The 26,682-nt window shown below is 50.9% G+C and overlaps 1 protein-coding gene across 1 annotated transcript in view; it reads right to left on the bottom strand.

Moving 5' to 3' along the window:
- Positions 1-2,325: 2,325 nt before the first annotated feature.
- The window catches only part of LOC119091361 (tumor protein p53-inducible protein 11), an 81,877-nt gene continuing 57,520 nt past the window's right edge, over positions 2,326-26,682 (bottom strand). The window contains exon 6 of the mRNA XM_037214110.1: positions 2,326-4,752. Coding sequence (XP_037070005.1) covers positions 4,564-4,752 — 189 coding nt within the window. The 3' untranslated portion in view covers positions 2,326-4,563. The remainder of the gene's footprint in view (positions 4,753-26,682) is intronic.

The raw sequence follows: 26,682 nt of genomic DNA, 5'->3' as shown, positions 1-26,682 counted from the left end.
TATTTAGAAGGCAATCTGAGGGCATATTTCACGCGCGCAATTTTTAGATCGATGAAAAGAACGGATTTACCCCTAAAGCACCGCGAAGTGGGCTGGAATCTGGTGGTTGAACTGGAACAGTGAAGGTAAAATCTCTAGTTTTCGTGTTTCCGCCGCTATTAATCTGTCAAGAAGGTAGATTAACACGGCGCCCACCGTCTAGTGGCACTTGCAGTGGCCGAAACTTATCGGTTTTACGGAAGTTGCAACCCAGACCATCCTTGTCCTTGCTCTCGGGGTTGCGAGCGGTGTGTTCAAGCCTTTTGGTGTATTTTGTTTCAATAATACATTGTGAAAGACATGAACGTTCTCAGGCAAACATGGCATGACCTTGCTCGTTTTTAAATTAATTTCGACCCGCGCTTTTCAACAATAATGGGAGCCCACTCTACTCAACAATAATGAGAACCCTTATTCCCTTCCGGGCAAGGGGCCTCTTGAGTAAAACACCAGGGGTACAGTACCGTTTCCGGTCAAGGGCGGAAGGGCCATTCCGTCCCAATGCGAAGTGTCTTCTGGCTATCATCCTGGTGGCACGGGGCGGGATCTCCTGGTTGATCCGGGGGTCTTTAGAAGGATATATCATATCACATTGTTCCCATCCCTGACACGGAAGGCCTTCTGATCCGCACAGTTAGCCCCGTATCAGCACAGGGACATTCAATGACGCAACAACATCCCTGATCACCGCAGGCAGTCCGATGCTTTTCACATAGACCCAAGTTCCATGTTTTCTGTGTTCTTCAGAGATATTGAATGCTCCCTGACTGTAGATTACGGATGAAATGGAGTTCATAATTTGTGTTAACATGGCTAGCCCATGTTCGTCTTATAATGCTCGAGATCCTGTCAGAGCTGATTACTAATAGAAAACTACGTGATATGGTGTTGAACATGCGTGCTTGCAAGTCGTGGCAAAACAGCCTCGACGCCCGGCGTTGCAGTCTCCAGGCCGTGCGGCGTCGGCTTTGCGGCTGTAACACTAAGTGACGGTCAATGAGCAAACGAAAAAGATGACGCATCTTAAGGGGGATGGCAGGTAAACTAGGTAAGTCGGCATGCATGTTTAATGCAGTGCAAAAGGAAGCCAAATCAAAAAAGAAAGTCAAATTCAACCTTAATCTGAAATGGGGGTGGGCAGTTGACATTGCTGGCCCCCCTCCTTGAAAAGTGGGGGGCCATGGTCCCTCTGTTCCTACGCCCATGTTATATATCGTGGTGTAGAAATAATGAAACAAGAGGGTCTTCACGCGGTCATATTGCGACTTCCCAAAAGCTGCTGACGTCTCTTTATAATGATTTTGATTTGAAACAAAACTGTCTGCTACTTAGGAAACAGCGTAAGCCAAAGACAGCAAAACCCATGCAGCTGGGCATAGACACAGCAGTGTAGGGCCGTAAATAAGCATAGTTAAATCACGTCCCAGTAACAGTTAGAAAATCTTTTGGACTAAAGTGAAAACGCTTACACTTAGTGGGGCGACTGATCTGCCCCTGCTGGCGCTCAATACCCTGTGCCTTGTTACAATCGTGGCTGTGCTGTTCCGGTGTATCTTCCCTCTACCAAACAGCCTGCTCACATTCCCCCAGGCGAGTGTTCTCGGACTGGCTCCAGGTAGCCGCTCAGTTCCTGGTGTGACTTTTGACATTAAGTGCAACACATGCAGCAGCACGACGACAACGAGGCGGTATGCCCTTAAGGCGAAATTCCAGGCCTTCCCGTATGGTGTCTTAACAATCCAGGGCGGTGGGACGGCACGCAGTTTCCTCAAGCCCCCTAGGATTTATAAATCTGACCCTTGTTCGTGCTTGCATTCCTTAGCATGTTGATTGGGGTGACGTATTTGCGTCTCTCTACTGGGATGATGCATTTGAGAGCATGTGTAAACCATGGTTTGCAAACCATTTGATGGCATGAGAGCATGTGAAAACCGCGGTTTTTCAACTGAAGGCAGTGAATCGCAGCATTGCTAAGGAACGCCCGGCGCCAGTCGCATCAATCTACACATCAATCTACACATCAATCTACACATACCTGAGCATATTTTAGCTTTTACAATAAGCATAACATTCTAAGCACGCATCGCTGCTGTCTGAACTGCCTCGATAATGAATGAATTCAATGACATAAATTGAATTTTGGACTGATTTGACAGACCTGCGCTCAGCTGTTTGACGGCGATGCTGCTTGTTTCCATAGAACCCTAGTCCTTCTCGCCACCCTGGCAATCTCTTGCCACGAACCACTGGACAGCCGTCGCTTACTGGTGCGGTCAATGACCAGGCCGAAACACATCCATTTTATTTTCGTCCAACACAACAACGGTCAACAGGAGGTTGAAAGGAAAGGGAACAGCCAAAAGATGAGTTCTCAAGGAACTGCAAGACATGCGAGTACCGCATAGTTGAAGTGCTTGTGGCATTTCACACCGAATTTCACTTTCATCGCACGAGAAGAGACGCAGTGCTGTTTAAAGCACACCGTCATTGCTAGTACAGACATGTACATGCAGTAGCTTTCTGGCCCCACGCAGCTGAAGCAATGACCATTAAATGGCTACACAGTAGAACACAAAGCACAAGTGTTTCCACTCGGTCTACATGAAAAGTATATATACGACACCTCACTCGCTTAAATTATCATAATGCCAAAACAGACGTCAAATAACAACATTTGTCGTTAACGGTATTGTTGGCGAGTGTTCGGTGGTGGTGCTGAGGTTTCCGGGCATTGTCACACAGGGCCGAAGGTGAGCGTACAACGGAGCCAGCGACAGCTCATCCCATTACAACCATCAGGGCGTGCTGCACCGATTCCAGTGAATAAGGGACCAACACCGAGCACATGGCTCCAGCGGCGCTGGACTTGCATGACAGACGTGGAAAACTTCAGTCCAGCCTTACTACGCGAAAAAAGCTTCAACAAATACGCCAATAACTCACCAACATTTTCTAGGCTAAAATGAAAATGTTTGCTTTCTAGCGTGCACGCGCCTAGGACAACACGCTGCACGCTGCATGCGAAACAAAACCTGGTGATACAATAATGCCATACCTTGGACATTGCACAACTTGACTTTCTACAGATTACCCAGTTTCGTCTGCGTATGTGTCGGCGCACGGAGCGTCGCGCCTGCGACGGAGCGTCGCGCCTGCGACGGAGCGTCGCGCCGGCGGCGTGAGTGGGCTCAGGTCACTCCTCCGCGCGCCACCGCAGCGTCCGGGGCTCCAGCCGCCGGTCAGGGCTCACTGGGCCGCGGGCAGGCCCCGGGCCCACCCGACCCCCCACGCACCGGCACAGCCAGCCGCCGGCCAGGGCTCACTGGGCCGCGGGCAGGCCCCGGGCCCACCCGACCCTCCACGCACCGGCACAGCCAGACGCCGGCCAGGGCTCACTGGGCCGCGGGCAGGTCCCGGGCCCACCCGACCCCCCACGCACCGGCACAGCCAGCCGCCGGCCAGGGCTCACTGGGCCGCGGGCAGGCCCCGGGCCCATCTGACCCCCCATCCCACGCACCGGCACAGCCAGCCGCCGGCCAGGGCTCACTGGGCCGCGGGCAGACCCCGGGCCCGTCCGACCTCCCACGCACCGGCACAGCCAGACGTCGGCCCTCGTGCACCGGCCGGGTCGGTGGCCGGGAAAGGACGTATGCACTGGGGCTGACAAACGTCGGACATGACTCCGTTTGCTCGCCTATAGACATGGAGGCAACACTTGACGTCATCGGACGAGATAGCCGGCCGGGCGCGAAGATCTCGCGTCCACCAACGGGTTACACAACCACGTGGGGGAGCTGACACGTCGAGGAGGGGCGCGCGAGGCTGCAAAAATACCGTGCTCTGCTCGCCGGCGGAGGCGCGTGCCGTCCCTACTGGCAGCGTCCGGACTGGGACGCTCCATCGTCGGTCACCCACACTAGCCGGGCATTCGAACGCACGGCTCACACCCCTTACCGTAGGTCACGGCCCCCAACGGCAGGTGTCGCACGCGCCGCTGCGTCGCTTTCCACGTGGCTTAGCAGTCGTGTCTAATCGCGTTACAAGAACCAAATCACCGTGCAGTCCAGTACAGCAACAGTCCACTACACCACACCTCAGCTGGCCTGGCCAAGTGACACCTGAACCGCTTCACTAGGGGCCACACCGCCGCCGGAAACACGCCACGTCCGCCTGCAGTGGCTGGTTGCGGCGATCCGTCCTCAGGACGCGTCCACACAACACTCCTAACTATCGGGGGACGACCGCCGGCCGCGGCTCCGTCCCGACCTCACGGCATCTGGACCGCCGCCGGCGCGTCCGCTCAAGCCTTTCATCCCGCGCCGCGCTCGCAGTCCTCTGCACTTGACGGCGGCGCATGCGAGCTCCACTTCGCCAGGCGTGGCAGGTTCGTAAGCGCTCCAGTCCGCCTCACGAGCCACAGCGGCCGGGGTTGGCCCGTCCGCCACCCCAGCCTGCCGGCCCGAGTGGCGGTCCGCCGCCCCAATCCACCGCCCAGCCGCTGTAGCAACGGCCCGCGCGACGTGCCTACAGCGACTTCTTCCTGGCGTCCACGCCGTCGGCGGCGGCGGTGGCGGTGGCGGCAGCAGCGGCCAGCGTGGGCGACTTCCGCACGCCGGCGTAGTAGTTACGGCTGAGATTTAGGTAGAGCAGCGAGACGCCGGCGGAAAGGCCGCGCAGTGCCAGGTGCACCAGACTCCAGCGGCCCCAGTCACCCTGCCGACAGCACACAGCGAGGCGTTCAGCAGAACTGACCCGCCGAAGGACGCTCCAGACAACAGGGCTAGCAGCGGATTCTCACTGGCCGACAACCAGTGGCTGGCTGTACAGCGAGGCTGGCGGCGGCTATAAGAGCAGTCAGCAAATAACTGCTCACCTCACACATTCATCCACACATTCAAGGCCACAAAGACGTCACACAGTTGACATGGGTGTACTATCCTCGCATACTGAGCGCATATCTAGACGGTGGGATGCACACATGCACCTTTCTATGATCGAAAGAGTCTTGATTGCTTCGCACTGCTCTGGCTTTCCTGTAGTGTATGTGTGTGAGTGCTCGTCCGGCGAGTTACGATCTACCAGAAAACGTCCATCAATATTCCATACGCATCGATCAAAAGCACGCCTATGACTCGATGGGTGCTTCCAGATTGAACGTTACTACGATAACGTTTGCAAATGGTATCCAGCACGTTTACGTCTGACGGCTCACGAAGCGCCACGCACAGATCATGCCAAATGGCGAGCTGGCTGCGCTGACCCCGGGCATGCGGGCTCGGCTTCCCGCCGTCGGCATCGCTGACACTGCATTACAGCCGCGCTGCCCGCCGGTCACATTTCCCAGAGCTGCACTTTATCAGCAGCGCTGAACGTCCCGGCAGCCAACATCAATCGCTCAGAGGTACGGCCTGTCAGGTCACCCAGCGCCGGCCGCGATACATCGGTGTGGGGTAAGGTGGGCAGAGATAAAAAACCATCCGTCCACCCGCGAGCGGGGGAGATTCATATCAATGCCTCCCCTTCATGCAAGGGGACTGAACGCTCTCATTGCTCAACTTTCTATTTCACACCTTTTTTGACGAAACGCCATTGCGATGAAATTGCGCACATCACAACACTGATGAAGAAAAGTATGTTTTAGTACCCTAAAACGCTTCCAGCGCTGCCATGTGGGGAGACAGTTTGAGGGTAAGTTGTGGGCACACTCCAATTTCTCCCAATTTTTTGAAGGCTCATTTCAGTTCAGTCATCAAAATATTCCTCGTCCTTATTACGCTGTCTCCCCAGCGTACAAAAGTTGACCGTTCACCGGAGATGTAAACTCATCACAAGAGCCATACATGATGTCATGTAACTGTCGAACTGAGTTTGTGCATCGCCTCTGTTTAATGAAAGAATCGAATAGGTTATTACATTAATAAATGTAGCTTAGAATATCTTTCTTATTGACAAAAACGATATAATGTAGCAATAGTGATCCAAAACCCAATGGCATCATTATCATCTTTGTGTATCATTTCGTTCTTGTCAGAGTGGCGCGGTGTAACTTAAAATGCATCCTTTCGGCATCGAGTATTGTCAATGATCTGGGTTCGTGTCCCGGTGTTTGTCTTGAAAGAGGCATTGCGAGGAGCTGGTAAGCAGGTAACTTTGAATGTAGCATTTGGTGTGTGAGAAGCATGAGTTGTCAGCAGAAGCTAGCAACCCGCACGCCTTGGTCGAGGCAAGTAGAAAGGGCATATCGAATTTTGCACAAGTACCTGTCCAACAATGTGTAGTGGGTATGTCTGTGAATGGGGCATGGGACTGCATATCTGGATTCTGGGTTTTTATCATGTGAACATCTTCAGTTCACATAGCTTGCAGGCTGGCTGATTGCTTGAAAGCAATTTTCACTAGGTAAGTTGAGTTACCTAGACCTTACAATATCAACATATCATTGGATTATTGTGTATATGGGGCAAGGGATGGTATACCATACACTTTTTCAAAGGCAAATAATAGGAAGTCCTTGAAACCATTTATATTGTTAGTATTATTGTAGGCTTGTTGGCTGATAAGAAGAAAGTACACTTCAATTCTCCAAAATTTATAAAAGGTAGAATGTCTTTGAATACAAAAATCAGCAAGCTGCACACTTGAGATCTGGCTTCCTTTCCTGGCTACACATCATGCTGACCGTTGCCCTGATACAGCCAGTGATTCACCCCGTAAGCTGGTTTGAGGAAACCTCTTTGACATATTTTACAATCGTGCTCAAATTTTAAATATTCTATAGAGATTCCATTACACGTGTTTTGACACCAGAAACGTGTTCCTAGCTGCTATGATTTCGGAGCAGTGGCGGTTTTTGAAGAGCACTGCACGGCGGTCTGCGGCCAGCGCTGGCGGCAAACGGCAACCAGCGATGCCGCCGAACGCGTGGCAGCCGGCAACGTTACATTAACGAAGTCATATATCATACATATATGCCCAAAACACATACAAATATACACCATTGTAATAAGGCTTAAACAATGCATACACCTCTTCAAATGTCGTGTTCCACTGGGCATGGTCTCATAGGTAAGATGTAAAGCCGAAAAAGCCCGATTTCCAAGAAACCTTTGGCGTTTGAGTTGCCATAATGGGGCCAATTATCAAAACTAACAACATGAAAACTAGTACCGATCGCAGAACCCCGTTGAGACAAATCCACTGGTGTTTTCCGCCAAGCTTCATTAATGTGTAAACGCCAGGGGTCGGGTGTCCCATCCCCCCCCCCCTAACATCCCCCACGAACAGTGACTAAGACTACTTCTTCTTAATTGCCAAAGTTGAGACCCCTGGCGGGTTCGCAACGCGAGAAGGAATATATTTATCGTCAACGCTTTTTAATTGGCAAAGTTTCAAAACAGGCTGTTCTTGCCTTCTGCCGCACGCCTAGTCTAAATTCCTGTGCAACTCCAAGTTTGTCCACAGTCGTTGCGAAGCCAGCACCTCAGCAGAGATGTCGGCTTTCATAGGATATGAAACGTGCCCTACTTACAACGTGAGGAGGACGTAGAACATTAACAACGAGTCGACATTTTAAAGTCCACCACGAAACCTTTCGTTGGGTTGAAGTGCGCTGCAAGGGGAGATAGTCACCCAGTTCGTCTTCGTGGATACAGAACACAATGATGACCCAATACCATCCGTAGACATTGGTTTAAATAGGAAGTATCGATACATAGCTTGCCATATCACATTATGTTTAATACCGATGAAAAACAGTAGTGAAAATACCGAAAATGACTCGATTTGTCTCGTTTAGGCGGAATGTTTAACATTTCAAGACATGGAAGCCAGCATAAAGTATGAAATAAGCTCACTTGCAATTATTGGTATCCTTTTAAATGCAAAAACTGCTCTGAACAACAAAGTTGACAATTAAGTAACCAAGTTCCCCAACACGTCATCGTCTAATTACGTCATGAAATGTCTGTATGACGTGGGATTCGCGGTCAGATGGCCTTGTCAGAATTGCCATTGTAGCGGGCAGCTTGACTGACTTGGAGTGCTTCAACCTGCCAAGAGGTGACGCACGTGTTCACACGTGTTTGCCAAATCCTAGTATGGTTATGTGAGCGCGTTTTGCCCCTTCAACGTGCTGTTCTTGCACATTTGTCCGGGATGTTAGATTGTGCACTTGCAGTCGCATACTAGGTTACGGTGTTGTTCTTAAGCTATTCCAGTCCCTGGGAATGGAATAGCTCAAGTGGGCGGGGTCGGTCGGTGGGCACGTGCTCAACAGGACATGACCACACACTGCATAAGTATCCGGCCCGAAGAAGAGCTCGGCGAAAAGCCACCTTAATACAGCTTGCGATAGCTACAGTTCTTCACGAACACTCATAGTTTACACCGTGTTAATGATAAACCGTTGTAGATGTATGCGAAAGATTTGGCGTCATCTGAATTTCCATCCGCGTGGGCAACGAGAAAGCAGGCGACACTTCGAAGACGCGGCGTGACAACATCAATTCGCCACCATTCATGTGGGTGCTGACGGAAGATATGACGGCTATCAGACGAACAGACGTATCTGTTCGTGATCCAAGCGAGCAAAACATATGTCTACGAATGGGAACCGTTCCACTAAAGCAACCGAATTTAAAAGCTGCACTTTACTCGTCGTGGTTTAGGGACACCGAAACTGTACATTCCAACAACTGTGATGCATGTTTTTGCCGAGGTGTGCGAAGACGATGGCAAACCTTTAAACACATAAGCCCATGGGAGCATAAAAGCCCATTCAAAGGACATTAGTTGTTACACCCCACAAATGGATCTGTAATAATGTGAGGAACTTCAAGATGCTGTATCCACAATTGCAATCAAAATGACACCCAATTTAGGATCACGGCTTTGAATTCCCGATATAGATAACGGAGCGGTAGATGGGGAGTTACGCAGAACAGAACGCGTGATTTGCTGATGATTTATTGATTGCACTAGATTGATGTGCGTCGGTGGTATCATGCCGTTGGTGCAACGTACTCAAACCATCAAACCACCTTCATCAGCACGGCACCATACCTTCGGCACCGGGGCGAGGAGACGGGCAAGTTGACGCCGCGATCCACGGCACCCAGACTAGGCACAGCACCCAGCTAAATGCTGCGGAAGTTAAAGTGGCCCGGCGGAATGCCATGGAAGTTAATGTGCCCCTGCAGAATACTATGCAATTTAGGATCACGGTTGATGGCTTTGGGTAACCAGTCGCCCAGCAGCGGTGGCAATCTAGCACAATACTGGTGCCCTTCAGAAGCCGGGGCTGATAAAATTTGAACACGGAAGTGCTCTCGGCGCATTGGGAGAGGCGGGATTACTGCTACCATAAGGCAATGCGATTGTAAAGGTGACATACTTATAGCGTATCAAATCACGACGACGTGACCTTGGAAGTTCGCGAAGTGGCACCGAAATATCTCCAACACAAAGTACTGACCTGACCCATCTCCGCAAAAAGGGGGTGGTATGCCTTAATACTGATTTCATACTGATAGCTTCTTGTATCTACCAGTTGATGTTTGTTCCTCATAAGGAGACAAGACAGCAGCTATGCTCCCACATGTTTCGACTTGGTTTGATCCCACTTCAGAGGGCTCTGGATCGGCAGTATGCTCTGTTAATCTTCACCGACCCCAGGTAATCAACGATCACCATCAACAATTTAAACGTCGATGGGTAAACAAACATCTAACTTTGCAACATTGCATTTTAAGAGACATACTTTGTAACCAAGCGAGCCTCCTCCGCGTAATCTCAACAGGCAAAACATGCCAACAGCTCCCACGGCGCTCAGGTCAACATAATTACGTTTTCGGGTACCCCGCAATGCTGTTTTCCCGTCACTCTACGTCTCACGACCGATACGACGCAACTACTTTGAGTCCTTAACACAATGCCCTTTGTTAAGCCTGTGTTCATAGTCAATAATCGCACGCGCGCCTACACAACACGCCACGCCCAGAAGTCGCGCACTATGACCAATATTCCGAAACACAGCCCACCACGCCAGCCGTGCCATCTCAGCGGGCCTTGCTGACATGATGCTTTTAATAAATGCTAATTGCGGAATTGGGATTGACGATCAAGATCAAATCACAATAAGCTTCATATCCCTGTAAGCTAGCCTAACACTACGCGCGGTTTTCGTTTTGCCACCCGAGGTCCCATTGTTAGAATATAACTGTATGCTATCCTTACGACGCTCAGGTTCGTCGGAGAATAAGGCGAGAGGCTCATCGTCGTCGCTACTGAATCCTAAATGCTCATACGGCTCACAATCCTCGCTCTCCGTCGAAATATCTGCCGAGGGAAGCTATTTCTAGAACGATTGCATCATCTGCACGGCAGAAGCGAAGAGGTAAACTTTGTAGGGATGTCCTGCCCAGTCACTCCAGGGTAGCGCAAAACGAACGGCAAATGGGAGAACTGAACAAACCTGCTCGTAAGCAAAGGCCATTCAGCCAGCAATACTCGCATCTGACTAAAAAGCTGTGCTCTCCGCGTATTACCCTGATACACGGAAACGTAAGTGGGCTGGGAAAATTAATTAGAACTACAAACACATCAAAACCATTTGCTGGCGGGTGGGCGTCTGATGACGAAAACAGTCGGACGGATGTGGTAGCACTGTACTGATGTGACGGAAACAGTCGGACGGATGTGGTAGCACTGTACTGATGTGACGGAAACAGTCGAACGGATGTGGTAGCACAGAGCTGATTGCGAGTGAGACACACGCGTGAGACACGCAGGCACCATCGGCAGACGTAGAACAAAGCGGAAGTCTGTCTTCCACAAAATAAGAATGTTCTGATCTGTCTCGCGATTGGTACTGGTTTTTATGTTGTTAGTCCAATAATTGCAATGGCAGGTCGAAGGAAGGATTTTCCAGAAAATTGCACTTTTTCAGCTTTACATCATACCTACGAGACCATGCGTTGTGGAGACACAAAACTTAAACAAATGTGTTTCTTGTTTAATTTCGAGTACAATGGTGTAAATTTTTCATGTGTTTTCCGTAAATATTTATGACAAATGGCTTCGTTAATGTAATAATGTCGGCCGGCCGCGCCCCTTCCGCCGCAGCGTCGGTTACCGCCCTCCACCCGCGCCGGCCGCCCACCACCACCCGCGCCCACCACCCGCGCCGGCCGTAAATCGCCCTGCAGTGGTCGGCTCAAAGGCCACAACTACTCCGAAAGAAGAAAAACTAGGAAGGCGTCTCTGGTGTCAAAACACACGCAACAGATGCTCAATAGGCAACCGAAAATTTAGGCGCCAGTGGAACCCATACCAGAGAGGTATCCTCGAAGAACTTTGGGGGCTTGGATCACCCCTTCTCACACTTAAGGCGCGGGGTTAACATCATTTGCAGCCTGATGTAGGAATCCAGGTCTAAAATGTGCAAATTGCTGCTTTGTTATATTCCTGCACATTCCACGCACTATAACCTTTTCTGAGAATTGAACTGCATTTCCTTCCTGTCAGCCGATAAGATATGATCAATAGAAAGACAGGAATAGTTTAAACAGTTTCGTATTATTTACGCCACTGAAAAAGTGAATGTCGCAGACCCCTTAGCTTTAGATACACGATACTTCCATAATCTATTCATATCATATATTGATATAACCTGCTCTAAGTAATCATATTGTTCAACATCCGAACAAAGAATGCATTACTTGCATGAATCAAGACACCATGTATCCAGACATGATATGGCTTCCTGATTTGCCTAGTGGAAATTACTTTCAAGCAATCCACCAGTATACAAGCTATGGCAAGAATGTCAACAAGATATTAAGTCTGAAAACATCCTGAATCTGGAACCAAATAAGGTAGGTCCTATCCTCCTTTTAGCGTTCGGCCTCATCTAACAGGCTCCAGCATATGATACATCACGAAATTGAGACGATTTGGAAAAGATCCACAAGGGTCCCCAAAGCTTGAAAACAAAAATGCTCATGAATTTAGCATTTATAGTTCACTTTTAAACGGATTTTTTAAAGGATGGTTTCAACGATGCATACTGGAATATATCGAACATATATTGGAAGGCAATGTGACTTAAAACAGCTCTAGGTTTATGATATGAGCTTATACTAAGCAGCAAAGCATGACAAAAATATCAGTGGGTGCATCAGCGAGCCTGAAGCTTGCCCCTAAAGCAACACTCTATTGCTTCATTTGTGGCACTACCTGTCAGGCAAGTGTACTTAAAATATGAAGATACCATTAAAATAAAAAAATGTCATTATGTAATACGTTTATCCCCAAAACATACATGAACCAATCCCACAATGAAAGCTATCCTCTGCTCTGGTGCTGTCCCAGCAAAATATTGTCAAATCTGATAAATTTTCAGTGATTTATTCAAGCATGAAATAAATGAAATTCGTGATGATGGCTGTCCTCATACAGAGACCTGATGTTGGAATTATACCATGAAATTTAACTTGCAGTGAGCTGAACATCTTTTCATGCTAAAAAAGTTCAGAATCTAGATACTCGGTACCACGCCCCATTCACAGCCACACGCACTTCACATATTGTTGGACAGGCACATATCTTAAATTGGGTATGCACTGTCTGTAGGCCTTGGCCAAGGCATGCAAGCAGCTTGCTTCTACTCTCAACTCACACTCCTCGACCGCCGAATGCTACATTCATATTAACCTACACTTACTAGCTACTCGCAATCCCTCTGGTAAAACACAGACGGGGACAAGAACCCGGATAATTGGCGCTCTTGAATGCCGTAATGTCGCGTTTTAACACGCGCCCGGGTGGCTGGGTACATACCCTTCGCTCGGGCGGGGGGTCAGTTTGACCCCGCCCGAGATCTCGGGAACTAAGAAAGCTGGAGACATCAAATTTACAGGGTGTCTTGACCTGTACGTGAACTCACTTGGGTTAAAAGTTTGAGCTTCCTAGGTTATGACCTTCAGGTCCAATAAGGTCAAACACGGTCAAATTCCAGGTTGGCCTCCAAGGTGCCACCAGAACCTAAACAACTGTTTCCATGCAAAAGGTCAAAAGCCCCTTTGAGGTCAGTGACCTTGTTTGACCTTTTAAAGGTCATGGTGACCAAAATAATACAAGACTGCTTTGAGGTTTGCATTTGAATAAGCGACAAAGATTACGCTAGGCAGTATGTTCCTAAACCAAAATGTCGACCCGGGTCATCTCAGGTCAATGGCCTTTTCTGACCTCTAGGAAGTCAATGGAAGATGTATGATGTCGTTCCTGCTGTCAATAAATGCGAAATAATCACCACAAACGGTTCCATACAGCAAACCCTAGAGTAATAAATCAGGTTGGTTGTGACCTTGGTCTGACCCTCATACCTGACCTTGGGTCAACGTAATTTGCTTATTCAATATTTGTGGTGCCTAAGAAAGCATCTTAGAGATGTAGGGCTTGGTCAAACACCCCGTTATTGTTTCAGATTGGGCAATTCCCTAGAAATTGCCTTCACTGAAACTATGGCCTGACTTTGACCGGCGATAGATCAGCGACCTTACAGGGTATATCTAAATTTTTTATGTCAAACGATCCACTATTCAATTTTCTACAGCTATGCAAAATTTGGCGCGGCTTCGCCGCGCCGTTCGGAGACCATTGTGGAAAAACCTTCAGGGGGGGGGGGGGGGCAATTTGACCCCATACCCGAGCGCGTGTTAAGGCAAACTGCGACCCTCTGACAAGAACAGCATCAAACTCAACGAAAACAATGACACCGTTAATATCTAAATCACCATTGCTGCACCACACCGTATTTAATCCGTGAGACCCATATTTTAGCTATATTAATTAACTGAATTACTTACCCGACTCCATCAATAAACAGAGCTGATACACGAATTAAGCTTAACGGCCACATGCCGTCACATAGGGTTCATATGATGAGTTAACGTCCTAAGTGAGCGGCAAAACTTTTACGCTGGGGAGACGGTGCAGTAGGGATGACGAACATATTAAAAACGGAACTAAATGACCCTCCAAAACATTTGGAGACTGTGGGGAGTGCCCACAAATTGCCCACAAACTGTCTCCCCACCCGGCGTTGCTGAAAAGGTCTGGACAATTTTTATTGTTAGCATATTTCTTCTTTTGGTGTTGTAATACGCGCAATCTCATCGCAATATAAATTTCGAAAAAGGTTATGTCAAAAAGAACCTTGAGCAATGAGCGCATTTCAGTCTCGTCTCACGAAGGGCAGACATTGATGTGAGTCGCCTGTCACCACGAGCAGGCTTTGCTATGAGCCTTCCACGCTCGTGGGCGAGTAGACACTTCTTTCCCTCTCACCATCTGCTGGGATAGACCTCGCTGGAACGCAGACCATGTAGTGCGGGCCAACTGTGAAGCATGAGCTCGTCATGTGCCGTGACTGTGACATGAAGTGGTCAAAATATTTGTTTGAATACATTTTTCAGAGCTGTTATGTTAATATATACCCCTAGGCGTCTTTCATAGCTGTTATATGCACCCGTAGGCGTCTTCAAAAGTGCATTTACTTTTCCACACAAATTTTATTCACAATACCTGCTACCAATTTGTGTACAATAAATTGTAAAACTCTGTTAGTAACAGCTTGTTTACAATCATTTACTACCTAAAAAAATATCATATGATGTATGTAAAGAACATCTACAAAATACGTGTACGCGCATGCGTGCTTTTGACCGCAAACATTGGCGTAACACAGGACATTATATGCAGAACTACAATTTGGGGACGCGTCGCGTGGCGTAGGGACAGAAAAGAGTACTACGGAGAAGTACTACAGGTCAGGAAAAGGTCGTATTTGTGGGGCCCAAAATCCGTTTGCGTATTTTTGCTTTTTGAGTGAGCACAGAGCAGGAACACCCTTTTATGGCACATTGTTAATTAACTCCAATGTGGCAAGGCAGTCGATGGCTTATCCATCCATGTGTAAAATTCACACGTCGCTCGCTTCCACCAAGTAGAAGTGACGACACATTACAACAGTGGTTGTGGCAAGGGTAGCTTAGATCGTTTACGCTCTCCTTGCTACATATCCGTGTGATAAGCATATCATCCTAGCAATGAATCCGCCACGCGGTGGTTCAGTGTGCATTCATCAAGCCCGCAGTTTTCATTGGCCTTGGCTTTTGGCGGCATATAGTTCACAGTTCAACAAACTGCTGTGAATCTAGTCACATTTGCCATCAGTAGGTCGAGTGGGATAAATGTCGGGACTGCCCTGGCTCGATTGTTTTTTGACGTTGATGAGTGCCCGGAGAGTTCTTCGCGCCTCGCCGCTGTACGCTGGCCAGTGTTCACCTATGTCGCAGGGAGACCACAACAACATTACATCGCAGAAAGCCTCCCAGCAGGGTCCAGGCGATCAGCAGCAGCAGCAGCAGCCAAAGACAGGCGATCAGCTGGCCCACGCCGAGATGGAGGTAGACGCCAGGCTGCTGCTTCAGCCTGAGCAGCGGACGAACTCTGCGCTGCTGCTTCAGCCTGAGCAGCGGACGAACGTCAGGCTGCTGCTCCAGCCTGCGCAGCGAACGAACGCCAAGCTGCTGCTCCAGTCTGAGTGGCGGACGACCTGCAGGCTGCTGCTGCAGCCTGAGCTGCTCAAGCTGAAGCCACAGGATCAAGCCTGGCAGCGGACGAAGAGCACGTTTACCCAGATCCCCAGTGGCTTTCATGATCGACAGAATTTATAAGAGGTTTCATGAGCCCATGCCACTTCCTGAGCCGGAGCTGATGCGCCGGGTCAATGCCCACAACCAGGACGTCCCGCCGCTGCTGGCCAGCCTGACTTCGCGCACGTACGTCGGACCGGGCTGGTCGCGGAGCGCGCCCGTCTGTCCGGCAGCACGCGGAGAGCCAGCGCCGCGCCATACACCGGCTGTCAGACCCCACGCTCCAACTGCGCTCGGCCCCAGTGTTGTCATGGAACGACCCGCCGGCCGGTGTCCCGAGGTCTTCTGCCGGTGACGTCTCTTAGCCTACTGTAGATATCAATGAGGAGCCCTCCGCTCAAGCCAGGTTCGGCTGCTGCGCCACCAACGCCGGTCAGCTTGTCGCCACGTCGGTCCAGCCAGCGTGTGAGGCGCCTAATGAATGGCTTCAGCGGGGCGCTGGCCCTCTATTCGGAACCGTTCAACTCTGCCCGGACCGCGAACGTTGCTCATGCCCGGCATCCGATCAGACTTCCGTACTTGACCTGGTGGTTTGCGTTCTCTAACCGAGTTAGCTGTGCGAGGCGTACGGCACGCAGCCACCAACGTCCAGCCTGCCGCCGAAACATCGGGCTGGTGGCGCACCCGTGCCGCCGACCGCCATCGTGCCGGGCGAGTTCGCCCGGCGGCGCAAACGAGCAGCTCGAGGCAACGGAGGGGGTCTCTTGTTATCGCGGTATGAGTGCCACGCCTATCGATCCACGAGCGAGTCAAAACGAGCCTGTCTGGCCGTACTGAAGCAGTGAGAGCGGCTCCTTGACTTGGTCGGGGCCGCACTTAAAGCTGTTACGTGGAGAGGGCGCCGCTGTGGCTCTGGGGACGATGCCGTCAGAGCGGCGATCGACGCAAAAGTCGCTCCACCCGCCGCAGCCAGCCTCAATCATCTGAAGCGGTGGCTGTGGAGCGGCTTTCTGTCCTGCTTCTTCCAGGCCATGGCTTGCAGATTTCTTCGGCCTACAGGTCACCCGGATCGTGGCCAAGCCAGGTCAGCTGGCAGCGGCGGTGTCGGCCCTGCCGGCGTCCTGAGCTCAGTCCTGCCGACCCTGAAGGCCGACTAGCTGGACCGCGTGCCGGCCAAAACGCGGCCGCGGCCGGTGTCCTCTCCGGGGAGACCGACATCCGCGCTCGCTGCTCCGCCCGGCAGCATGTGGTGAGTCCCGTCTCGGCCCGGTGGGCGGGGTGCTGCGCCGGGAAGGCCGGCGGACGAAGGAGAGTCCCGCTGCGAGCCCGGGGTTTAGTGGTAGGACTGCTGCGCCAGAACAAGCGGGCGGAGGAGGGAGTCCCGCTGCGGGTCCGAGGCCCAGTGGACGGGTGCTGTGCCGGGATGACCGGGCGGACAAGAGAGGGTCCCGCTGCGAGCATGGGTGGGGCCCAATGAACGGATGATGCGCCGGGATGACGGGGCAGATCAGGAAGGGTCCCGCCGCGAGCCTGAGTGGGGCCCAGTGAGCGGGTGATGCGCCGGGATGACGGGGCAGATCAGGAAGAGCCCACCGCGAGCCTGGGTGGGGCCCAGTGAGCGGATGATGCGTCGGGATTATGGGGCAGATCAGGAAGGGTCCCGCCGCGAGCCTGGGGGTCGGTGGCGGGATGCTGCACCGGGACAACTGGGTGGACAAGGCAAGGCTTCAGCGTACCTCAGCCACCCCGTGATGAGCTGGGTCTCTCTGCCAAACACGCTTTGGACCTAGACGTGAATGGTGAAGACTAGGCACGAGGAGGGCCATTGTTTGCGGGATCAGTGGAGGTGTACCGGAGGTGTACCGGAGGTGTACCGGCCACGCCCTCCGCAACGTCGAGCACCTCCTGGCGTCAGCAAACGCTGCATTACGCTACGGCAAACGACCGCATTCAGGGCGCGCCATGACGCACGGCCCATTAAGGACATGGTGTCCTGAGTGAGTCACGACAACATGAGGTACACGATACTAATTTTGGGCACGCTGCTCTGAAGCTTTGGTTAACCTTACACCAAAGTGCACTACAGCTTTGCTTAGCATAAAACATGCGGATGATAGATGTGTGGCATTAAGCCTTGACAGCCATCAGAACGCGCTGACAGAAAATAATCGAGCTAGTTTTTTATTGATGCCGAAGAGGTATAAATTGAAAGATGGGAGAGAAAAAGTCAGAGGGGGAATAGGAGAGGGGGAGAAGATGAAGGCATGGAAAAGCGAATGCAAAATGCAAGGAGGAGAAAGTCGGTGATCGAGAGGAAGAACAAAGAGGACCTAGATGTCCATTGGAGGGGTAGCAATTTTTGGAGGCTAAGTTTTCATCTTCCTTGAAATTAAGTAAAAAAAAAACAAGTACCCAAGCCCAGTTGTGTCTCGTACTCATGCCACATCACAGGTGAGTTTGCAACGTGCATGTGTCCAACTGTATTTGTGGCGCCTGTAAGCGAGGAGCCATAGGAACATGCACATTTGCGCGAAAATCCAGGAGCTGTCTCAGCATAGTGCACTCTGCACTAGCTTCCTGCGTGAAAATCCAGGAACTGTCTCAGCATAGTGCACTCTGCACTAGCTTCCTGCCGAATGCCTCGATGTTGCACGCACCCCTCTCATAAAACACGAGTGGACGGCAATCAAGTCCTCATCACGGTACACCAAAACACACACACATCAATGCAAAGAAAATGCGGCATAATTTACACCCAAAGCAATGCCAATCAGACAATCGTATACTGTGTTGAAAACAGTGACAATACGCCACCTAAATACAAACCAGCAAAAGGCCTTCAGCAGCATGGCACGACCGGGCACAGGCACGGTTTGCAGGGTGAATGCTCTCTACCCGGGCATTGCTAGTCCTGTCTCGCTGTGATGTGTGGCCGCCCAGACCTGGACCTGTCTCGCTGTGATGTGTGGCCGCCCAGGCCTGGACCTGTCTCGCTGTGATGGGTGGCCGCCCAGACAGGGACCTGCCTCGCTGTGATGTGTGGCCGCCCAGACCTGGACCTGTTTCCGGTCCGCGGTCTTCAACTCTTTCGCAATTCACAAATGTCACGTTTCCGATATTCATGGCACGGAGAGATGAAAAAGTGATGATGATTGATGATGACATGGTGTAAAATAGTGATGTTTCAGCGTTGCACAACTACGCGCCTGATTACAGCAATAGGCAGGTTGCCTTTAAGCGTTGAGCACAATCATATTTTAAGCATGTTAACCATGTTGGGGCACAACTTATAATAATTATGCTACTTTGTGCTAAAATATCATGGTGGTGCGATAAATCCATGTACAAGTTTTCCAGTTATAATACTGGCACGGTCTACGGCCTCGCTCGTAGGAAATATCGCTGGACGGTGGACTACGCAACCTACGCAACGCAAGCTGCAACGCAACCTAAGTCGCTTTGCATTCAGAATTATGTGACAACAAACATACATTACCCTTGTGAAAGGTAGATACTATATGAGCTATCGTCAGTCTCTGAACGCTCGAAACAAGGCTCACCCCAACCACCATGACAATACTAGGCGAACCATACAATTAACATCTTGTGCCGCGGCCCGGAGGCCTGTCAGGCTGGACCGCTGCTGACGGTGTCCCTGCACGCCCGTGTGTTACTGTACCGCGCCCCGGAGGCATGTCAGGCTGGACCGTTGTTGGCGGTGCCCCTGCACGCCCGTGTGTTAGTATGCCGCGCCCCGGAGGCCTGTCAGGCTGGACCGTCGTTGGCGGCGTCCCCGCACGCCCGTGTGTTACTATGCCGCGCTCCGGAGGCCTGTCAGGCTGGACCTCTGCTGACGGTGTCCCTGCACGCCCGTGTGTTACGCCCGGCCTTCGGCTCAGTACAGCCGGGCGGCGCGGTCCTCTCCCTCCCGCGCCGCCATGCGTCAGCGGCGGCGACGGCTGCGTGCTGCCGATAAGCAGGGGCGCACCGAGCGTGGGGCGCCGACTCGGCCGGAGCGCCACTGACGGACGCCCGGCGCACACCCACTTGGCCGGAGCGCCACTGACGGACGCCCGGCGCACACCCACTCGCTGGCGCCAGCCCCGGGGGCACGCATCTGAACGGCCACTACCCCCCCCCCCCCCGTCGGAGTGCGGTGGCAATGTTACGCCACGTGCCGTTGAAAGGTCGGCTCTGGGGCGGGATTACAGGCATCACGCGGGGCTTCTGATCATCCCGGCCGCCAGCGCCCGCGTCGCCGCGCCACCAGACTATTCTGAGCCCGCCTGAAAGCCGAACATTCTGCGGAAAATCGGACACCGCAGCGACGTCACCGCCGAAAAGACGGATCACTGACTTTGCCATTAATCCCGCGGTCGCCGCGCGCCACTGAAGGCAGGCCACCTGACGGTCGCGGGACACGGGGCCAGCAGCTATTGTGCGCCAGATCAGGGCCGGTCGACCGGCACGGCGAGAACAAGATCTTCTCTCTCCGGCCGGGATCTCCCGCTCTACAGGCAGGATCTCTCCCTCTCCGGCCGGGATCTCCCGCTCTACAGGCGGGATCTTCTCTCTCCGGCCGGGATCTCCCGCTCTACAGGCAGGATCTCTCCCTCTCCGACCAGCATCTTCTGCTCTGTAAGCAGGATCTCCCGCCCTCCGAGTCGCTCCAGCGGTGCGCTGTCGCCCATCCAGCCGACCAGTCTGGGAGCACGAACTCTAGTCACCCGGTACCCGTTCCGCCATAACTGGACGCCAATTTCAGCTCCCAAACTCCCAACTCAGCACTAACTTCTGCTTAGGGGTTCTAACTGAGCGCTCAGTGCTGCTACAGTACCACTCTGTGATGTAGTCGGCAACACTGACGCTCGCTCAGTGCTGCTGCAGTGTCACTCTGTGATGCGGTCCGCAGTACTGACGCTCGCTCCGAAGCTGCGGAAATCAACGGTCACAAGCTAGCAAGAACCCGATGAAAGGTTGTCCCCAACAAACACCGCGGTTGAAAAGTGCAAACCGGCTACTCTCATTCATGGTAATTCCTATCTGACTGCCGACCGAGACTCTGAATTATAGCACGAGAGTTGAGAGCAAATGATAAATCCCATGTGTCGAGGACCCAACTTGGTATGCATACACAAAACGATATTTTCAACTCGCGAAAACATTATTTTCGCCTTTATTTGCGCCAAAATACGAGTCACCGGAGATTTGTTGCCCTTGCAAGAAAACTACACCCGAAGTGTGACAAATTTGGAACCCCTAACGCAGTATCCGTCACCTGGTGTCAAGCGCATGTGTGTGTGGCGAAGCGCATTCCGCAAGGCCGTACGAAAATGTCATTCATAGTGATACTGTGCACTTCAAATCTGAAGCTCCTATTGTCATCAGGCGTTGCTTCGCATGAAATGCTCCGTCATCTAGTGAAGGACTGAGCCTCGCTCACTGAATCGCCACCATATCCTAAAGTGGGTGGATTTCAGTCGACCAAACTCGACATCTCCAAGCCTCCGGCGGCGGCCGCACTCGACCGGATGGCCTTTCAAGTATCGAGTGTTGACCGGCGCAGCTACTGCGATGGGCTCATGTCCGTGACCCGACTGCTGGCAGCCACTTCAAGCCCGTGCAATTTCTGGGACGGTTGGCTTCGGTGACGTGGGTAGGGTTGATGCCTCTCGTAAGAGCCGAGCGGTGTCCTCGGGGCTACGGGGTAATAAGAGCACCTCTGCAGCCGACCACAGCCATCCCACTACTGCCGCTGCAGTCACATGACACAGATCTGCAATCAGACACATGGGAGTTGTGCCAAGGAAATAATGCCACTGGCGAAGGCCGACAATCAAGCATACTTGCCGCATATTACGGGAAATATAATCTTGAGTGTGGTACTTCGTCTGGAATCCGCAATTGCATGGGCTTAGGCAGCATTTAATCATCGTCACGGCTGGCAAAGCTGGGCAACCGCCAGCATAGCCACTGGCCCCTGGGGACTCACCCTGCCGCAGGAATTGGGCGTTCAGTACCCGTTTCATCGCAGGGACTGGGAGCCGGGGATTTGTACCCCGCAGGTACCGTGCGCCGGGGACCCGTACTCCAGCAAGGACTGGTCCCTGAGGACCCGTGCCCCACAGGAACTGAACGCCGGGGACCCGTACACCCCGGGACTGCACGCCAGGGACCCTTAAACCCCCGGGACCGGACGCCGGGGACCCGTACACCCACGGGACTGTACGCCAGGGACCTGTACCCCGCGTGGACTGGACACCGGGGACCCGCACGCCCCCGAGACTGGACGCCGGGGACCCGTACATCCCCGGGACTGGACGCCGGTGACCCGTACCCCGCATGGACTGGACGCCGGGACCCGTACGCCCCCGGGACTGGACGCCGGAGACACGTACACCCCCGGGACTGAACGCCGGGGACCCGTACACCCCCGGGACCGGACGCCGGGGACCCGTACACCCACGGGACCGGACGCCGGGGACCAGTACCCCACATGAAATGGACGCCGGGCACCCGCACGCCCCCGGGACTGGATGCCGGGGACCCGTACACCCACGAGAATGGACGCCGGGGACCAGTCCCCCGCAGGATTGGATTCTGAGGACCCGTATCCCCGCAGGGACTGGACCCTGCGGCGCGCACCACTGCAGGGACTGCACTAGGGACGCAACGTTTTCCGAAATATCAGCCCGCATCTGGCCAGACCCGGCCAGCTGGTGGTCCAGCCAGCAAAAGCCCGCTGTGCTTCAAAGCTGATCCGCCATAAACCCGCAACTACTAAGTCACTGTAGCCTGAATTTTGTCATTTCTCCTTAATTTTACACCATTCGATTGATGTGGGCACACAATGTTGCGTTAGTTACATATAGTGCACAGCATTGTTTAGCTGACACCAGTGTTGTTGCTTAGAGAGCCTGGAGTGCCTGCAGAATGAAATTTATATTGTATCAATGTAAATCTTAAACACTGTGACCTCAGTTTATATTGTATCAATGTAAATCTTAAACACTGTGACCTCAGTTTATGTTGTATCAATGTAAATCTTAAACACTGTGACCTCAGTTTATATTGTATCAATGTAAATCTTAAACACTGTGACCTCAGTTTACATTGTATCAATGTAAATCTTAAACACTGTGACCTCAGTTTATATTGTATCAATGTAAATCTTAAACACTGTGACCTCAGTTTATATTGTATCAATGTAATTCTTAAAGACTGTGACCTCAGTTTATATTGTATCAATGTAAATCTTAAACACTGTGACCTCAGTTTATATTGTATCAATGTAAATCTTAAACACTGTGACCTCAGTTTCAGCTGCAAATGAAAAGGAAGAGGGTACCATTCAGATTTGCTCATCATCAAATGGACTAGAGAGTCCAACGTTCTATCTCATCTCAACAGACCAAATACCATGTCTTCTAAAACTGCATGCATTGACGGATGGCTTGCAATGACAGTGAAAATACCGGATGTTTTAAGTAATGGACAGTCTCTTCGGTTCATTTCACTGTACATGAACACAAACACCATTTGAATGCGACCGAATCGCTGAATGTAACCCGTGTTCAAGAATGTTCGTTATGGTGTTCTCTTTCCTCAAGTGAATACATCATGCGACAACATGGAATAAATACCACATGGCAACTTTGAAATAATCAACATTTCCCTCTTACCAGTATCCATGTTCCATCCCACAGCCACCGCCGCACTGTTTGTGTGATACTGCATGCAAACAATCATCACACAGATATTTTGTCCGCGAATATTTGCCCCTGCAGCGACATCATTCACATTCAGGAATGCCACGAAAGCGTGAGACATTGTTAGTAACTGCAGATAATTTCTACATCAGCAAAGAACTGTTGCAATAATCTCCAGGAAGTCTTAAAATTTGACATAGACTGCTGATGAGAATTTTCGACCTTTATCGAATTTTACTTGGCGTCATCTGTTGAGATGAAATGATCCCCGCTCTTGCAAACCGACCTGCACGCAGAACAGATATTGGGAGAAATACAAAAAAAAAAAAATCAGATAGAAAAAAAACCTTAATAAGACATGCGTACTTAAAACTGATAAAATAGTTGTCAGAATACAATTTCAGATGCCCATTTGTACTATTTTGTAAGGGTCCTACCACCCATATTGATTTGCCCCGCCCCCCAAAGGTGGCTTGGGCCGTTTCAGTATTTTTGGCTGGGATATTACAAAAGCGTAGGAAAAGGTCCGTCACCACTTACATCAGTTTTCTTTGATCCTTCCTGGTAGTGGCGTAGCCATGCAGGGCGCGGCGGGTTGACTTGACCCCACAAACTAACAACCATTTTCTCAAGTGGAAGAATAACCTTAAACAACGGGTGAATGAAACCACGCCTTCTTAAGTCATGCAATTTGCGCAACTTGATTCAATGATGAATCATGACTGCTAGGGATATTCCGTTTCCGAGGATGTTGCTGTAGAGGTGAAACTAGGATTTTCCATAAATGTGTTTTGTTTGGCAATACACTCTTCTTTGAGGATACTTTTTAAGGTAATAGATAACAAAAAATGCATGATTTTGCTTGTTAAAATTTTGACCCGCAAAAACTCGCCAAGTCTCTCCCGCACCCGAGCTGTTCCCATTCTCTTCCCCAAAACGCAGTTACGCTGCTCCTGGAATGACTAGAATGATCTCATAGGATGGCTACTTCCCACTTAACGACATGGCACACGACTGGAAATCGTTCCGAGTTTCAGTCATTTTCGCGACAGGCCAAAACAGGTTATCGCTCCGAAATACACTATCTGAAAAAGCCACGGCCAGGATAAAGTGAACTCAATCCATTCCCCACGTCCTCTAGTTTCGCCTGTAGCTTGCCATGAATGCCACCCTTTAACGTTCTCACGTAATCAACACATTGGTGAAGTTTTTATTGCAGTCATCCTTTGCTTTTATTTCATCCCCTTCCGCCAATCTTAACTTTCCAGTCCCATCGTCTAAAAACCTGAGAAACTTTCTGCAAAATTCCTCCATTCACTACGGGCGTTCTACGGTAGACTACTGGTCACAGTGTTACACCAGGAACCAACCGTGCCGATACTTAGGCTACGGAGAGCCTCCACCTTCCTTTTTGTCAGCCCGATGTCGGACATCTTATCTCACCCTCATCCTTCATTCAGCCAGCTCTTTCAGCGAAAGTGGAACGCGGTTCCAAACTCCATTCACACCCCTCCATACTGCCTTCTTGGAACATTGTCTGTATCCCACATAGGTGACACTGGCCAGCCTTTCCGTTGACAACATAAACATATACGCATGCATAATTTAAGAAATCTTCACCCCAGCCCACACCACGCGTGACACGTGCTACAGCCTGGCACGACCCGTCGACCTTCCAGCCACACGCGAATTAGGCAAGCCGTGACTTATCGCCTCAGTTCCAATCCTCATACGCGGCTTGGGAATTCATGTCACAAGTTCTTGACCTTCATGTTGCCCTACGTCACTCTAGTTGAGATATTGTCATTGGATCCATTTTCCATGTAATTTGGCCAAGCTTGTGATTTTTCCACGTTGCTCAAGCGGTTTACATCTGTATTGGGAACAGTTTTTTAGTGGTGTTACACCACCAACCCGCATTTTGTCGGCTCACCCAAGATGGGGTTCTAACTAGAGGCGTAACTTTTTATTCCTTGAATCAACCACATCTAACCCAAAAAACCGCGGGCTTTTAAGAGGGTTCATTGGTCAGATTTGGCGTGGTTTGCGGGTCAAAATTTTTACTGAAATATATGCATTTTTTGCTCTTAAACTTTAAATATTCAAAACATATGAGTGAGCGGCCAAACATGACACAGCTATGAAAAAATCATCTTTTGATTTTAATAGAAGGAACCTTAGTCATGGAAAACCCATGGCAGGCAGGACACACCGGTAAACCAGTAAAAAAAAAAACAGCTTCAGGCAAACATCTCACTGAAAAGTACAAGAATGACCCCCAAATTTCAGAGTTTGGCTGATACCTTTGATCTTTGAAAAGTAGTTAAGTGGATCAGTAATATAAATAAGGATGAGCTTTCTTGCCATGCACACGCCATAACCCACAATCAATATCAATGATCATGGATGAAATCGCCACCACATGCCTTTCATTGTGCTGGCCTCGCTCACTTGTCCGCAAGGCTGACGTTACGATTCATGCAAATCATCGCAATTACAGTGCAAATCACGTCATCAGCTAGCAGCACTACTGAGCAGTCGGTCAGTGCCAACCGGCCGGCCAATACTGGGCAGTCGGTCACTGCCGACCGGCCGGCCAATACTCAGCAGTCGGTCACTGCCGACCGGCCGGCCGACCAATACTGAGAGTCGGACACTGCCGACCGGCCGGCCAATACTGAGCGGTCGGTCACTGCCGACCGGCCAGCCAAATGATCCATCACTGCTATCACTTCCAACGCTAGGAGATGAAATGTTCCGTGTGTCAGCCTTAATTCCTTTACAGTTAAAGTGAGTGTTCCATATTTGGATGGAGTTTTGAACTGAAAGGGCCATCTTGAAGATCATACGGTGCAGTTCACAGCCAGTTCTCTTCAAGACATAACCCCCTCAAGTTTCTGAGCTACACGCCCGCCAAAAATGTGCAGACTATTTGAAGGAGGCCATTTCTGGGCCGCCCAGGCATCCATGGCGCCATAATAACGTCATTCAAATGCAGTCATTCCATTAGCCACGCGGAGATCAAGCCAAGAAAAGCTTTTTGGTTAGGTCGTTCATAGCTGGCGTTCGTGAGCACGATTTCCAGATAGACCAGCCGTCAATAAGATCTCAATCAGTGTTGTGAAGGGTACGATGACGTAATCAAACAATGACGCGTTATGGAGTATCTTTTGGAGATTCATTGGTTCTGAGCGAGCGAAGCCAAGGCGTGTTGTCGCAGTGTTTCAGCAAGTGGTTATCAGGGACACGCGTTTCATGCGCGAAGAACGGCCACCTCC

The sequence above is a fragment of the Pollicipes pollicipes genome, unplaced genomic scaffold, assembly GCF_011947565.3.
Source record: "Pollicipes pollicipes isolate AB1234 unplaced genomic scaffold, Ppol_2.1 Scaffold_3447;HRSCAF=4054_pilon_pilon_pilon, whole genome shotgun sequence".
Lineage (NCBI taxonomy): Eukaryota > Metazoa > Arthropoda > Thecostraca > Pollicipedomorpha > Pollicipedidae > Pollicipes > Pollicipes pollicipes.
Note: the sequence above shows the minus strand (reverse complement) of the source record. Positions and strands in the feature narration are given on the sequence as shown.